The 17026-nt window shown below is 34.1% G+C and overlaps 2 protein-coding genes across 2 annotated transcripts; both read right to left on the reverse strand.

The window, feature by feature from the left end:
- Positions 1 to 39: 39 nt before the first annotated feature.
- LOC126673086 (protein decapping 5) lies at positions 40 to 5551 on the reverse strand. Its single transcript, XM_050367057.2, has 8 exons — positions 5189 to 5551; positions 4749 to 4849; positions 3694 to 3771; positions 2601 to 3599; positions 1609 to 1668; positions 904 to 1080; positions 669 to 779; positions 40 to 588 (listed from the first exon to the last, which is right to left on the reverse strand). Exons 1-8 carry the CDS (start codon positions 5352 to 5354, stop codon positions 397 to 399), a joined length of 1884 nt encoding a protein of 627 aa, XP_050223014.1. The 5' UTR covers positions 5355 to 5551; the 3' UTR covers positions 40 to 396.
- A 4197-nt stretch (positions 5552 to 9748) lies between these two features.
- LOC126672833 (uncharacterized) lies at positions 9749 to 11394 on the reverse strand. Its single transcript, XM_050366785.1, has 3 exons — positions 11275 to 11394; positions 9851 to 11148; positions 9749 to 9767 (listed from the first exon to the last, which is right to left on the reverse strand). The coding sequence occupies exons 1-3, from the start codon at positions 11392 to 11394 to the stop codon at positions 9749 to 9751; spliced, it is 1437 nt and encodes a 478-aa protein (XP_050222742.1).
- Between the last annotated feature and the right edge of the window lie 5632 nt (positions 11395 to 17026).

Below are 17026 nucleotides of genomic sequence, written 5' to 3' on the forward strand. Positions count from 1 at the left end.
AATTGAAATTTAAAGCTAGATTAAACTTCAACATAGACATTAAAGTACGAAAAAAATATTAATCTGAAAATTTAGAAAAAGTATTGGAAGGTCCCAACTTCTCCCAGTTGGATAACCATATACATCATAATTAACAAAGACGGGCAAGCTGCAAAACAACCTAAACAGTAACCTAAGCAATTAACTGATATATCTTCTTCATTAACAACACTACCGACTCTTAAAAGCAAATCGGACAAAACGAAAAACACCTGCGCGCATCCTACCCTTTATTTTCTACACAATCAGAAAAAGAAACACACTGCAACCATAGCCCTATATTAGTCTATTTCTTAGCGGGCAACCGGGTTGTTAGTTTAACCCGGTAAATTCAAAATACCACCAAATAATGCCTAACTAAGACGAGTTATTAGGCATCCCCCTGCCTCGACCCCTCCCGCCATATCCATAGCCATAACCGTAGCCATACCCCTGGTTATTATAGCCATAGCCACCCCTTCCATGATATGATCCACCGCGGGAACGTCCACCACGAGGCGGCCCTCGGCCACCTCGACCTCCCCTGTACCTGGAGAATTCGCCAAAAGTCTGCAACATAAAACAGGCCCAATGTTTTTAAAACAGTAGGTGAGAGCCTTGAAATGGTATAAAAATACAAAATCATGTACCTCCGTGTCCAGTTTCAGTTGCTCGGAGAATCTAGGTCTTCCATTGTGAGACTCGCGATCGAGTGCATTGCATGACAGAGTATCAAAGAAGTCATCTTTGTTGTAAACATGCTACATAAACAACAAAAGCCATTTTGAGAAACGATTAAGGAAATGAAAATAGAATTAAATTTCTTGAGAATTTCATTTAGCATAAAAGTGATCCAAAAGAATTCACCATCACATTAAGACAAACCTTATTCGATTCGTCATCTTCCTCATCTTGGAAATATTCTTCATCACTGACTCTCCCGTCCTCTTTGTCCTTTTTGTTACTCTTACCTAGATGACCCCATACCTCATCCTTCTTAAATTTCTCATTCATTGCCGTAAAATCAAAATCCTCGGTAAATTTGGTCACAGGGCGTGAACTCTGCATAAGAAAACGTTCAGTTAATAATGTGAAACTACTACAATGTGTACCACTAACAATCATAAAAAATATCTGATAGAAAACCATCCAATTAATCCCATGGCTACACTTCCATATCTACAAAGTACTAAAACTGGAAATCTTTGATGATTTTAGTGAGGCCATTGGTATGACCAGAAAATTAACAGGCCTTCTGTAACAGGCCTGTTGCAATCCATCTAACTCTTTCAAGCAAATTTACAACTATCAATCAAGTTCTGTCCAGAGCAGTTGTGTACATAATTTAATAATCAATTGGTGACTTGTTAATGCATATTGTTGTTTAGAGTACTCCTCATCCATTGGCCTCGCAAAAGCAACAGCCATTTAACATTAGACGGACACCAAATAGAAAAACTCTTGAAAGCTGAAACACTATCAAAAAAATTCAAAGTGGCTTCTTCTGAGAATTTCAGGTACTCTGATTGATTGAAAATCAAATTACTAGCATTTCTAAAACAAACTGAAAATAAAGCCTTACGGTCTTACCCCAGTTCCTCTTCCTCGCCCCCTGTAACCTTGACGAGAATGGTATGGAGCTCCATTTGGCTAGAGAAGAAAGAAAAATGTGTTAGCCTTGAAAGTATAGTCAAAAGCAATCATACAGTCATTCAAACAAGGAAAAAAATTCACTGTCCACCATGCAGTCAAAACTGTGAAGTAGACTAGCTAATTAATTAGAAAAAACAAAATGAGTAGAGCACCTAAGTTGTAATTTTCTTATGAGTCCTCGACATAATCCTCATAATAAAGGTTAAATGCAAAGAATGCACAGTATAAAGCTAAAAACATTGCAAACCTGGTCATGTATGCAATTCAAAATGAAAAAATTATATAAATTTAAGCATGCAGAATAATTTTGTCAGGAAGATAAAGAGGAAGGAAAACATAAAAAATAGAATCCTTAACGCATGAGACAACAGTTTCTTTGCTTAAAACTAAAAGTCAGTATTCCCAAAACTGAGAAAAAGCTGCAAACATGAAGGCAGTCATAATTGTCTGACGACCACTAGTTTGTAAAATTCTCAATAATTCAAATAAATAATTCCCGAGTAGAGACTCAAGCTAGCGGGCTTGTGACAATATGCAAATGAAAATGTACAGCAGGAACGTAGAAACAGTGGAGAAAAGACAGAGAAAGGGTAAAAGACAACAAACTATCCACTAGTCTATAGAAAACTGTCCAAAGACTACTAGCAAAAAGAAAAAGAAAAAGTTTCTTTTTTGACTCCAAAACTCAACTCAACAATTAACCAGTGCCAGACAGACTGTAAAGAGACAACATTTATGTTCTACAGCCAATAAAATAAAACCCAGTCAGATAAGTATTGATGTGTTAAAAAAATAACATTTGAAAACTTTGCAAAACCACATTATGAACCAACTGAACTACCAAAGGCATAAAATTTACACGCACCTGCAAGTAGAAAATGGGAAATTAAAATCTACATGTCAATGGAGTATTCATGTGAAAGACGCACCTTATGATTTGCCCGAGCTTGAACAGGCAATGGGAGTATTGGTGGCTGAGCTTCCATAACAATAGGTACTGATGGTTCTGTTGAAGATGTTGCTGGTACTTTAACAATCTCCACATCTTTATGAGCTACTTGCTGAGGTTGTGACGTAGGGACTGTCACAGTTCCCAACTGCAATAGCTGGCCTGGAGTTACCAACAAGGGTGTGGGCGCTTCTGTGCGAAGAGAATTAGACGGTGCAGCCCTTGCAGTAGGTTGTGCAGCATTCTGATATGGCATTGTTGGACCAGAAATTACATTAGGTTTGTTAGAAATTGGCGGTATGGTAGTATTTAATTCTGGAACAGATGAGCTCAAGGGAGACAGTCCTGCCAAGCTGCCACTTAAATTGGCTGCAGGAAGTGCAGAACTAGGGGTCTTGTTAGAAATAAAACTTGGCAATGTTTCAGAAGCTAGAGAAGCAGAAGGCCCAGGGGGTAATGTTGTAGGCAAAGTTGATGGTACTGAAGAAGTGGAGGTTAAATTAAGCATACTAGTGCTGGCAGATAGAAAAGGAGATGGAATGCTAGGCAAGGAAGTTGGCAAGTTTGAAGCTGGTAAGTTGGAAGTTGGCAGGTTTATACCAGGCAAGTTTGAGGCTGCAGCAGGTAATGGTGCATTGTAATTGGGATACTGCATCGGTTGCTGCATGGAAGGAGGCATTGATAGACCATGAGGCGGTCGAAGCAGGGATTGCTGATGTAAATGAGGCATCCCATTTGGAGGCCCATAATAACCTTGCCAATACATTGGCATAGGAAGCCCACTGCCATTTGCATTTGGCGGAGGAGGTGAAGCCCCCCATGTTCCTATATTCCCTCCTGGTTGATACAAAGGCAGCCCACCTTGAAAATTCGAGCCAGGTAGTCCTATTTGTGCATTATGGGATCCAATATCACCCAAAGACCCACCAACAGCAGGTGGCAAGCTTACAGATGTAGAAGCTGGGTGAGGATAGTGAGACTGCATGAGACATTAGAATCTCAAAGAATGAGCTTGATAATAATAAGTTCCTTTCAAATATGAAGCGGGTAACGAGAACTCTTCTTTCGATTACCTGTATAATAGCAGGATCATTGTTTATAGGTGGTGTAGGCGTAGGCTGAACAGGGGGAGAAGACTTAACCTGTAAGTCCTGCATAAAGAGACAAAAACTGAAAATTATGATCTGGAAACGAAATTACTTGTGTTACCCAAGTTGTTCAATAAATTGACATTCTACAAAAATGAGGCACTGAAATCGTGGCACGATTGTCTATAAAGCCTCTAAGTAGATAGGTTATCAATCATGCTGCACAGTACAACTACTAGTCCCTGGTCATTAAACACATTTGCAGAAAGTATAAATTCAAGTAACTGATTGTTAGATGTGAACTTAATCACTTGGAATGCCATGTTGCTGCAAGAGTAAGGTAACCGCTGAGAGACTCTCATGTAATGCCAAACAGCAAGGTAAACCCAACAAGTCTCTAAGAAGCACATCTCTGATGGCAATTTGAGAACCATAAATTACTTGAACAAATACACACCATCAAAAAGAATCTCCACTTAGTCAAGGAAATGTCAAGATTAAGGAACTGGAATTTAAAAGGGTTTTGGTTTTTTAACTTTGGTGAGTAATTTCTAACTACCTAATTGTTTGCAAGTAGGCCAAAAATCCAAAAACTATACATAAAACTACTTGTTTCGGAGTAGAAAACAAAAGCGAACATTAACATTTCAAGGCATACTAAGACTATCTAAAAAATTGTTGAAAAGTTTCAACCTACAGAAAATGGAGAGAGGAAGAAGAGAGTTAAATCAAGGTTGTTGATAACTTGGGAAGCGAACTCCACATAAGTTTGGAATGTTAAATTTATAACATTCATTAATAATATAACATGGCAGAAAAGTCAAGCGCCTAATACTGAGCAAACAAGCAATCAAAAACTATGCAGAACAAGTGGATGTGTATTGGAAGTACACAAAATTAATTAAAACAAATTACAAGAGAAGAATAGAGCTGGAAAAAGGAGCACAAGCTGCCGCAGCTCGAAGACTCAAATTCTAGTAAAATTAGTAATAAAAATCACTCAATTTAACCATCAAAAACATTTCTAGGACAAATGATACCTTGATGTCACTTCCACGAAACAATATATACTCGTAAACTTTGTCGCTGGGAGGGATTTGCGGTCCATCCTTTTTCCGCCCTTCAGTTCCAAACGACCGGACTGCCAACATCAAAAGCAATAACAGAATTAGACATACAATGCATAACACTATAATATTAATTAACCACAGACTAATTAAATAAAAAAATTAGACAGCCTACAGCATATAAATATATATCACTGTGAATTCGCTTCCATGAAACTCGTCAAAAAATTATGTTACAAACATTAAACTGACAAAGTAAACACTTACTTCAAATGTAAAAAAAGTCAAATACCAAATGAAGCGCTCATTTCAAATGTAAAAAAAATAAAATCAAAGCACGTAACAAAATTAAGTCTAAATTTAATAAAACAAAAAAACAGAAAAAAAAAACTAGGGCAAGCACGAAACGGTACCGTTTTTCAATCCGATACTGGACTCATCGGTGTTGATATTGTAGAGAACGCCTTCGTATCTGATCTCACTCTTGGAAGTTAGGCTAATCAAGCTTCCTATGTACGAATCGGCCGTCGAATTAGATCTCGAAGTCGACGCCGTATTGCTACTATTCTCCGTCGCCATAAATCTACCTCGTTCCTTATCTGTTTTCACCTACAAATGAAAAAACCGACGAACAATTTTTCGTTGCGAAAGATTTGAGAGTGAAAATTTTCACTCAAAAAGCAAAGAGAGAGAAAATAAAAGTGTATTGCTAGGGTTTGTTTTGTTTTCGGATTTTTACATATGCAGCAGGTTTGTTTTATTTTGTGGAAAGTGACGATCTGATAAAGAAAATTATTATTATTATTATTATTAAAATAGTTTATCTGCGGTTTTATTATTTTTGGGGCTTTTTGTAATTTCATAGGGGGTTCGTTGTGTGGCCAGTGGTTGGCTGACACGTTAGTAAAAGGTTGGGACTTGGTGGTCTTGTTTCTTGTGGACTTGGCACTTCTGAGTAGGGGTAGGGATGAGCAAGAACCGAATCAAACCGAAAAACTAGAGCGAATTGAACCGAAATTAATTATTTGGTGCAGTTTTATAAAATGGTTTGGATCGGTGTTAAAAAATGAGAAAGTGGAGTTTGTTGTTTAGTTTGGTTTGTAGTTTTTATAAACCGAACTGACCAAAAAACCAAACCAACCGAAAATACTAATACTATATCGTAAAATAGAGGAATAAAGACATATATATATATATATATATACACACTTTTGTAACTCACAAACTCTAATATTTGTAATTGTTAATGAAGGTTTTTGTTTTATCATATTATAATTTTTTTGTAGTTTGAATTCATAGGCTTTACTTTAACTTTTCATTCAACATTATTTTAATTTTTTATTAATAATTATGAGCTTTACTTTATTTTTTTTATGGTTTTTAAAAACCCAAGCCAATAAAAATTATGAACCGAACCGACTAAAAAATTTCGGTTAAAAGAACTTTAGTGTTGGGTTAAATAAAAAACGTTTTGGATTAGACTTTTCCCAAATCGAAAACCGAAAAAATCAAACAAATTCCAACCGAACCAAACCGACCAATACTCATCCCTAACTAGAGGTGTGCAAAAACCGATCGAAACCAAAAAGCCGAATCAAATCAAACCGAAAATATGAATCGATTCGGGTTCGGTTTCTGTTTCAGAAAATAGTTGAAAACCGAACTGAGCCGACCAAAATGTAGGTATATGTATTAAATATTATTAATCTTGTATAAATTAATGTAATGGTGTAGTGGTAATAAGCATTTGTATCTCCATAAGAGCATTCACAATGGGCTCTTTATAAGTTTAAAATTCTTTATAATAAAGAGTATAATCAGAAAATTGTAGTGCAATACTCTTTATTTTTTAAAAATAAAAATAGAGAGTCAGTTTGGCTCTCCACATGTAAAGAGTCAAACTAACTCTTTATTTTTAAAAAAGAACGTGTCTTTTTATCATCTATCATTTCTCTCCACTTTTTCCTTAATTTTAGAAAAAGAAATCTCTGCTATTTTTATTGTCCACATCAGAAACAGTTCTAATTGAACTAGTTATGCCAATTTATTATTGTGCCTAATGTTTCATCACTTCAATTTATTTTCATTTTTAACATGAATTTGCAAGGTTCCAAAGATGAAAACGGGAACATTAATTTCAATTTAAATTCTAGATGTAATGCAAACTATGGAGCTATCAAAGGTATTTGCGATCCGTTGAGAAAAGCTGCAGAAACTTTTTGGGGTTATTCTATTTTTTTTCTTTCGGCAAAGGTGTTATTATGATGATTGTAAGAAAGTTAGTCTTGTTTCCTGGGATAAAATTAAGCTTCCTAAAAGCTACGGGGGGCTAGGCATTACGAGTATGAATATGATGAACCAGGCTTACTTTTAAAACTCTGAAGAAACATTGTGACTAATAAAAATTTGCTTTGGGTCCAAGTTATCAGAGCTAAATATAGATTAAGTGACAATACTTTTGATGGTGTGAGCAAAAGCAAGAGGGCTTGTCATCTCTGGCGGGCTATAGCTGGGGTCTGGGATAAAGTGAGAGATGGAGCTCGGTGGGCTCTCTGTAATAGGCAGAAAATTAGATTCTGGACGTATCATTAGATGTGGATGAAAATATTTCTTTAGTCTATGTTGCACTTCTTGAGATTGCAGATTGTGAGTTATCGCGAACGATGGACTGGTATATTGATGACAGAGGCGAGTGGTGCATGAACAATTCGATCGTCTAATTCCGAATTATTGGCTCATGAAAATTGCAAATACGATACCTCCAGATAGAAAACATGGCAATAATTTTTAGAAAAAATCTTATATCAAATTAATGTATATTTGTTTTTTTAATTAGGTAATTCATTTTTCTATGAAAATGGTATTCTGGGTGTGTCAAGTAAATGAAGGAGAAATGAAATTAGAAATCACGAATAACAAATGAGAGGGAAAAAAAGGAAAGTTGAATAATTATGAAAAGGTTATAATTTAGAGAGTTCATTGCATTCAGCTAAATATTTTGCTCTTTATTTTTAAAGATGCCCTTTAATTTTTTTAAAGATGCTCTTTGTTTTTTTAAAGATGTTCTTTATTTTTTTAAAGATGCTCTTTATTTTTTAAAATATGCTCTTTAAAATAAAGAGTATCATTGGAGTTGCTCTAAAAACACAGGTTCAACTCTTTCCTTTCACATTTTTTGTTTTTCTTGTTTAATAAAAAAATATAATGAGTTTGAAAGAGTGGAGTTGGGTGTTGATTGCTTTAAATGAGTATGAACACGCTCCTCCACAATTCTACTTGAGATTTTAATATATATTTTTTACCGGATTAATAATATATCAATTACCGACCGAGTGGTTTTTAAATGGCTAAATAACCGATCGGTTTTGGGTCGGTTCAAAAACTAAGTCGACCGGTGTACAGTTCTGGTTCGGACCTATTTGAGTAACGAGATGGAGTAGTGGATGATTGGAGATGATGTTTTGATGGGTAAAAATAAATAGAATGACTTGCACCTCCTCCAATAAAAACAAATAAAATAAAATTTTCATAAAAATTACATTGAATAATATTCATTAATTCATTATTATTATGCTTTAACTTGTTGATGTAAAAAAGAAAATTATAAATAAAAATGGCCCACTAACTCATTAAATGTGATGTGACTCTGCTCAACTGGGTACAACCACCAAATTATTAAATATATTACTGCATTGCAAAACTTAACGGTTGACGGTTTCTCTCCCAGTATGCATTTTTTGAATTAAACAGTATCAACATACAATGATTAGAACACATATAAACAACATATATACATGTTTTTGATGTAAATTTCATGACAATCATGTTAAGAGCTTCAAAGCATGGAAATCATGAAAAAAGGCACAATTTATGTCAAGAACATGGTTTGAGGCAACTTTACAACAAAACAACCTAACATGCAATCTAACACATTGATTCTAGCATTTCTAAATTACATATGACAAAAGTGATAAACTAAGTAGCACGGGCACGGACACGGAAACGGGAAACGGACACGACACGGACACGGGAAAACGCCGATTTTAAAAAATGAAGGACACGAAACGTGGGGGAAACGCGTAATTATTAAAAATATAGGGGTATTTATATAATTAATAAATTATAATACATTTATATATAACTATATTTATATAAGCTAAATTATAAGAAAATTATTTTATGATGAATATTTTTCGGAACTTTCTTACAAATAATACATCATTAAAGTACTAAAATATGAATTAAATACTCATATAAAAAAATTTGTCCTCATAAAATATTCCATAAATTAATAATAAAATTAAATGTAATATCAAATTTAAAAAATAAATATAGCAATTCTACCAAAAAACAAAATAGATGTATCTAAATTATACATCTTCAACATCATTGTTATTTCTCTTCTCTTTATTGTTGTAATTTGGATCGCTATTAAATAACACTCCTTCTAATTCCGGCTCATCTAAGGAGAGATTAGCAAATTGAAGTACACTAATATCTTCCATACTTCCAAATTCATCACCACCAACATCCCACATTTTTGTCCGCTCATCAAGGTACTGGGCAGAATTTCTTGACAAAAGACGAAGATTGTTGTGAATAAACACTAAATCTTCAGCATGCTTTGGATCTAATTTATTTCTTCTAACTGAATGAATAAAAGAATAGGTACTCCAATTTCTTTCAGAACAAGAAGAAGAAGTCGGTTGTGCAAGAACTTTAAAAGCCAATCTTTGAAGAAGTGGAGCATTAGAACCATAACAAGCCCACCACTTTCTAGGTTCCATATTATATCTGCTACCAATAGAATCTGAATCTCCAAAAGGTCCACTCTTAAGCGAAAAATTAGCAAATTCATCAATTGCCTTGGCACGAACTTCTTCGCTTGAAAATATTCTTCTAAAGCCCTTAATCCTTTCATCAGAGACTTCCGCATCCATATGGGGAGACATTCTATTTTCTCCTTCTTCAATCTATTTGTCACTATAATATCTATTGAACAGTAATTTGAAAAAATTAATAACAAAAAAAAAAACAAAAAAAATAAAATAAAGTAAAAAATTTAGATAACTAACTTTGGATTCAAAGAATGAGCCAAACAGTGAAGTGGAGTATTGTTCTTCGCCCAACGATCAACAAGAATTTGATGGACAACTTCATAGAAAGGAGAATAATCACTTGGTCGAATTTTTTCATGCTCGTAAATTGTCCGTTTTACCTTTTCGATCATTGAATCCCACATCTCATAAACCAAATGAAGACATGGTTTATCGGTGTCACATATTCGAATCATCTCATAGATTGGTCCAGTAAAAGTAAGAATGTAATCAAGTTTCTCCCACCAACTATCATCCAACACCGTATCTCGAACAAATCTTGCTTTGCCTTGATCATCATCTCGACATTCAGTCCATTGGTCACTCAAAACTATTACTTCAAGAGCGTGTCTAATAAGTTTCATTCTTTTAAGCATCACAACAATAGAAGCAAATCGAGTATCAGCAACCGAAAGCAACTTCAAAGGACTAAATTGATTGAATATAGCTAGCCTCATCGAATGAGTCATGATAAAATTCTTGATTTGTAGAGCATCTCCATGAATTACCGTGATCCAATGACACTCATCATAGGTTTCAGTATTTGTTTCCACATTCTTAGCTGCACATATATTATTCAAAGCAAGATTAAGAGTATGAACTACACAAGGAGTCCAGAAAATATGTGGATACATACTCTCAATAATTTCTCCAGCAGCTTTGCAATTTTTAGCATTGTCAGTAATAATTTGGACCACTTTTTGATGACCGATCTCATCAATTACTTCCATAAGCAAACTGGAAATAAAATGCTTGTCTTTCACTTCACCTGAGCAATCCACAGCTTTGATAAACATAGGACCAGATTCACAGACTACCATCACATTAATTAAAGGTCTTCTTTGTGGGTCGCTCCATCCATCAGTCACAATACTAACTCCTTTTTCTTTCCAAGTGCTTTTAATAGGTTCCAACAACCTTTTCACATGTGTCTTTTCTTGTTGCAGTAAAGTGGTTCTCAATTTATTATACCCAGGAGGCACATATCCTCCCAATGAATGATTAGCAGCAAATGAATAAGAGCTCATGTAATAAGGATTTCTGGCAAAAGTGAAAGGCAAACCCCCAGTATAATACATTCGTGCTATGTCGGCATCTAATTGAGCTCTATGTTGCATGTCAAAAGATTTGGCAAGTTTAGAGTCACTAACTCGTTTTCTTTTTAGAACTTCCAAATCACTTGAATGAGTAGCAAAAGAAGGACTCGTGATTGTAGCAGTGACTGGTAGAGGAACTCGCTTAGGTTGAGAATTTGAAATTTTAATTACAGCTTCTTCCTCTAATTTTTTTCATTTCGGAAAGATCATCAATTTTTACCTTTTTACAGACGACGATTCTTTTTCCACTGATTTTTAATAAGTGAGCTTTTTCTCTAGTATAAGTTCCTTGTTTTTCTTCAGTACAAAAGTTGCATATCCATTTCCAATTTCCACCTCCTTCTCCCGATTTTCAAAGTTTTGTAACAAATTTCCATAAAGGAGAATTATCTTCGTCGGTACTAGTTTTTGTGGACGATACACCATGGCTGGAGCTAGAACTTTGATTTTGAGAGGAACTCATTTCAAGTTGACAAATCCTTTAGTGAAAAAAAAATTAATTATTGTCATAAAAATTAAAAATAAATTAAAAACATATCTTGCATGACAAAAAATTAAATAAACTAAAAAATAAACTCTAATAACTAAATTCAGTTATATATATATTTGAATTTATTAATATAAACTGTAAATCATTCAAATTATAACAAATTTAATAGGTAAATTCAATTTTATTACTCTACTAATTTTATTTCTTTAGAATAATTAAAATTATTAAAATAATAGTGGTAACTTTTCAGCTGTGCTATTTGGGACAAAATCAAATGGATCTGCAATTTTGTATTCGTGATGTATAATTATTTGACAAACAAGTGGATCCAGACTTAGAATATCAATACTTATAGCCTCCCTAAACTCAAGATTGTTAAGTCCAAGCCCATTAATATTTATTAGAGTATACATGGACTGAATTCAACAACACAAGGCATTATCTTTTTCCATCTTCTTCCTAATTTCACCGTCTCTGTTTCTTATTCGTTTTTTTTCAATGGCAGTTCTTCTAAAACTAAACACCTTTAACCAATTGAAAAAATCACCATTCATCAAATCAATTAAAACCAGTTTCAATTAAAGCTAGCTTACCTTCAAAGGAATGATTTCAAGGACGAGCAATGAAGACGATGAGCGGCGACGTCCCGGCACGGTGAATTTCAGAAGATAGGAGTATTTTGAGAGAAGAAATTAATCAAGAAAATTACTTGGAATGTTATTTTTAATACATAAGATGCTTATTTATACAAATCAAATCAAAACCATATTTGATTTGGAATAGGAAACTGAAATTAGGAAATTGGGGTTGAACAGGAAACAATCACTATTTTTCATTATTGCAAAGTGACCCCAGTACGTTCTGGGCAAGTTTCCCAACGTTCCCGTTTCGGAAACGTGGGGAAACGCGGAAACGTTGGATTTCCAACGTTTCCGTGCTTCCTAGGTGATAAATAATATATTGGATTCTCAAAAGTACCATTCTGAGTTCTTGGCTTGTTTTTTAGCGATCCGGATGTGGTATCCAGTTTCTCATCGATGTGCAGCAGTGCGTTCTTTAGTTATCAAAGCGTTTCTAGATTATTTGATTGGTTGGTGTGTGTGTGTGTGTGTGAGATAGAGGAGATTCAGCCAACACTCTATATCTTGGTGTTTGATTATTGTGCTTTCGTTTCAATCTTTAGTTAGGCTGTCCGAGGGTCCTATTTATAGTGATTAGAGGTAGCTGAGAGTCTAAGTTATGTTAGGAGTCTGTTAGTCAGAGTTGTAGATGTACATGAATAGTGAAAGTGTGTGAAGTGATAGAGTTTTAAGATTAGGATTAAATTTTACATTTATCATTAGGATTAATTAATTAATTTTCGTGTTACACCTTACATGTTAAGCAAAAGAGGGTTAAAAATATGCTTTGATACCCGAAAATATCAAAAATGACTTCTGGGACCTCAAGGGTTTGTGTATGGTCAATTTTAGTTTGTTAAACTTGCAAATTGACATATAAACTTCTAAGATATTATAATTAGTCTGATTTATTAGACATAGATCACAATCAGTGTTTTAAAAATCGGACCGGCCGGCTCAACCGGCTCAACAAGAAACCGGAGGCCAGTCCGGTTCAATTCTTCTTCATAACCGGATTTTCGGTTCAACCACTTTAAACTGGAAATAAGGAGAACCGTTGGACCGGTTAACCTTTAAAAACCGTCCGGTTCAATAATAATGTGAAGAAAAATAGAATAAAAATTAAATTAATACATAAAATTATTGAGAAATCAAATCACAGTAACAATAGTCGAAACTCTTTGAAAATAATAATGAGTCCAACTCCCAGACATAGAAAAATTAAGAAATCAACAATGAAGGAACGGTTTGGGAAAAAGATAAGAAGGAAATAAGTTCAATAAACTATTATATGTATTATGTATAAAACTATTGAATATTCAGGTTTGCTTGTAAGTGTGAACCCATGAAACATAAAAAATAGCATAAGAAATGGAGAGGACGAAGTGTTAGACAAATACTGTTGTTGACGGCTGCTTTCAAGTTTATTTCAAAATTAGGGTTTTAAAGAAAGATATATCTTTCATTTAACTAGGATTTTATGGGCTTATTAATTTTTGGTATAGTTATGTTGACTTAGACTTGTGTGGGCTTATTAAGTTTAAAAGCCACGGTGACATATTTGCTCTTTATATTATAAATTATTTTTATTTTAAATTATTGAGCAGCTTGTGAACCGGTTCAACCGGTTAAACCGCAAACCGATGACTTTACTGGGTCAGTCACCGGTTCGGTTTTAAAACATTGATCACAATCTCTTTGGATTGTTATAGGCTACTTGCATTTAATTACGTTTCAATCCTTCAAGTGTGCAATTGTGCACGGATCTGGCCAGATTGAATCCAACTAAGCGGACCACAAGCTCGTCATCCGGATAAATTCCTCTAGAAATCATCATTAGATGCTCCAGTCCATTATCACTTATTACCTGTTTAGAAAATAGGTGTCTACATTAGTGATTACCCTATTGTAATTCCATTACAAACATATAAAATAAACTCTCTCGTTGTTTGTGGATATAGATCATGGTGATTGAACAACATAAATTCTTATGTGCTTGTTTGTTTATCTTATCTTGTTTAAATTATATTGCGTTAACAAATGATATTAGAACCTTTATTTTTAATTTGAGATTTTAAATATCTATCTACTAATTGAAGATTCACTTTATAAATTTGGCGTTGAAAAATTCAATTGTTCGAATGACTTTACTTTCTGGAAAGTTAAAATGAGGAGTGTTCTAGTTTAGCAGGGATGTGCATCAGCGTTCTAATGAGAGAAAAAAAATTATGATATATGAATTGTATGTATAACTGTCACTTAAATAATGAAAGTTAAGTTAAATCATTACTTGCTACATTGTTGTGGCGTTTAACTGCATATGTACAACATACTAAATTAGTATTCCTCTAGGTTTGGTTAGAATAATGTCTGCACCTGCTCCCTAGGCAATAGAGGCTCCATATACGTGAAGGTTACAAGTTACATCTTCTCTGCTCTTTACTCTTTCTGATTTCTCTGTCATCTCTATGACAAAGTCTGTGAGTGTCTGCGCTTTTAATGTTTTCTGCGGTTCATATCTGATGTCGTGTTCTCCTAGTTGGATAGACCAACCGGTCATCCTCCCTGGTATCTCTAGTCGATGTTGCGCTTTTCTTAAATGTTGATTAGTTCTTACTATCACCGTGTGTTCCTAAAAGTAAGGTCTCAATTTCTTTGCAGCCACAATGACATCAAAGCTAGTTTATCAATAAAGGGTAGTTGAGCTCTGCTCCTTTTAGCGTTCTACTCGTGTAGTAAATAGGTAACAGCTCCTCTGCTTCTTCTTTGACTAAAACTGATGATATGGTCTCTTTACCTATGGAGAGGTATATATACAGCTCATCATCTGTGACTGGCCGGCTGAGCAAAGGTGGGTTGGTTAAGAACTATTTCAAATCTTCAAACGCCTTCTGACATTCGTTGTTCCACTCAAACATCTTCATGTTTCAAAGTTGTTTGAAGAAAGGCAGATATCTTCTGCCCGAGGATGAAATAAAATGACCAAGTGCGGTCACTTTTCCATTCAGCTTTTGTACGTCTTTAATGCTCTGTGGTGATTTCATGTCCATGATAGCTTGTATCTTTTTCAGATTTTCATCTATGCATCTTTGGATAACTAGGTAGCAGAACACTTTTCCGGGTTTAATTTCATCCCAAACTTGTTCATAACGGCGAAGGCCTCCTCTAGGTCTCTAGCGTGCTCTTTTGGTGTGCTGCTCTTTATGATTAGGTCATCTACATACACCTTTACATTCCTCCCCAACTAATATTTAAACATGAAATTGACTAACCTTTGGTAGGTTGCCCCAGCGTTATTTAGCCCAAAAGGCATGACGTTGTAACAGAATGTCCCCAAATTTGTTGTGAAAGACGTTTTTTCTTGATCTGCTTCATTCATAGGTATCTAGTGGTAGCCTTGCTTTGCATTTGTGAAGGTATACAACCGATAACATGTCGTAAGTGCACTAGCTGATCTGCATTAGGCAAAGGATAACTATTCTTTGGGCAAACTTTGTTCAAATTAGTGAAGTTTACGCACATACGCTATCCTCCACTTGCTTTCTTTGCCAAAACTACATTAGCTACCCATTTTGGGTACATCACTTCCCTGATGAATTTGACTGTTTCCAGCTTCCATATCTCTTCTTCAATCACTTTCCTTCTATCCTCTGCGAACCTTCTCTTCTTCAGCGTCACAAGTTTAACATTGGGGTATATATTCAGCTTATGAGAGGCTACGGTGGGATCTATTTCGACCACTTATGCGGCATTTGGGACAAAAGTTGTTATGTTCTTCTTCAATACTTTCTTTATGAAAAAAATATTAAAACGAACTCTCTAAATGTTATGATGTTTTTAAGAATGGAATGAGTGGCTTCGGTTGGAATGCGTCAACGGAAATGTGGGAAGCAGAATCTGAAGTGTGGGAAAAATTAATTGAGGTAAGATTAATTTATTTAGAATTTTCAAATATTTAAGTTTCATCTTTTCTTAATATTATTATTTGCATTTGCATTTATATAAATATATATTTCATTTAGAAAATAATATTTCAATTATATAGATTAAATTTTAAATTTATTTTATGTTATACTAGTCCAAACCTGAAGCTATTGAATGGAAGAATTTAAAAATTAAAAATTATAGCAAACTAAATGCACTTTATGGAAGGGATAGAGCAACAGGAGAGCATGCTGAAACTGCTTCGAAAATGAGAAAAAGAAAAGTTGCTGCCGAAAAAGAATCGTCAAATTCCATTGATGATATTGATTATATGGTGTCTCAAATTGAGATAAATTTAGAAAATTATGATGCATGTAATGATGTGCCCTTTTTTCTACAACAAGTGTTAGACGGGGTGAATCTCAAGCTCATTTACCGGCTACAACATCTTCCAAACAAAAGAATATAAAGAAAAAAGAAGTTGATGAAGAAGTTTTAATCTTAAAGGATGGACTTTTAGTTTTTACATGATTTTGTTAAACCTACTCAACTTTCGACGACTGCTGCAAAAGTATGGGCTCTCTTAGTTGATTTGAAAGTTGAATCAGATATAATACCAGCTTCATATTTATTTTTGATTTAGAAATTAGTGATGTTTAGAGCTTTACTTGTGTTTCCATTGAAAAACTGTAAACTATTATTGGGTGATATGATAAAAAAATATTTTTTTTATGTTTTATTAGTACTACGAATTATTTTTTTGGTATTTTTTTAGTTATTTTCCTTCATTTGAATATGATAAATTTATCTTTATTATTTTTAATATATTTAATATTTTATATTGATTGGTAGAAAATTAATTATTTAAATGGCAAGCAAATTTTTTAGTCAATTTATTAATTTATTTTATTATTAAGGAAAATTACATGTATAATTTGTATTACTGATAAAACAGTCGATTTATTTAAAATAAATATATATTCAAGAAAGTAAGTTTATTATGTGAATGCTACTAACTTAGCAA

Source organism: Mercurialis annua, linkage group LG3 (genome assembly GCF_937616625.2).
Source record: "Mercurialis annua linkage group LG3, ddMerAnnu1.2, whole genome shotgun sequence".
NCBI classification, from domain to species: Eukaryota; Viridiplantae; Streptophyta; class Magnoliopsida; order Malpighiales; family Euphorbiaceae; genus Mercurialis; species Mercurialis annua.

Excerpts from the sequence above, each read along its gene's own strand:
- LOC126673086 (XM_050367057.2), bottom strand. The coding sequence starts at position 5,354 with ATGGCGACGGAGAATAGTAGCAATACGGCGTCGACTTCGAGATCTAAT. Across the intron at positions 1,081-1,608 it reads GGCGAGGAAGAGGAACTGGG|AGTTCACGCCCTGTGACCAA; the intron begins GTAAGACCGTAA and ends TTTCTTATGCAG. Across the intron at positions 589-668 it reads AACTGAAACTGGACACGGAG|ACTTTTGGCGAATTCTCCAG; the intron begins GTACATGATTTT and ends TTTATGTTGCAG.
- LOC126672833 (XM_050366785.1), bottom strand. The coding sequence starts at position 11,394 with ATGGTGTATCGTCCACAAAAACTAGTACCGACGAAGATAATTCTCCTT. Across the intron at positions 11,149-11,274 it reads GAAATGGATATGCAACTTTT|GAAGAAGCTGTAATTAAAAT; the intron begins GTACTGAAGAAA and ends AAAAAATTAGAG.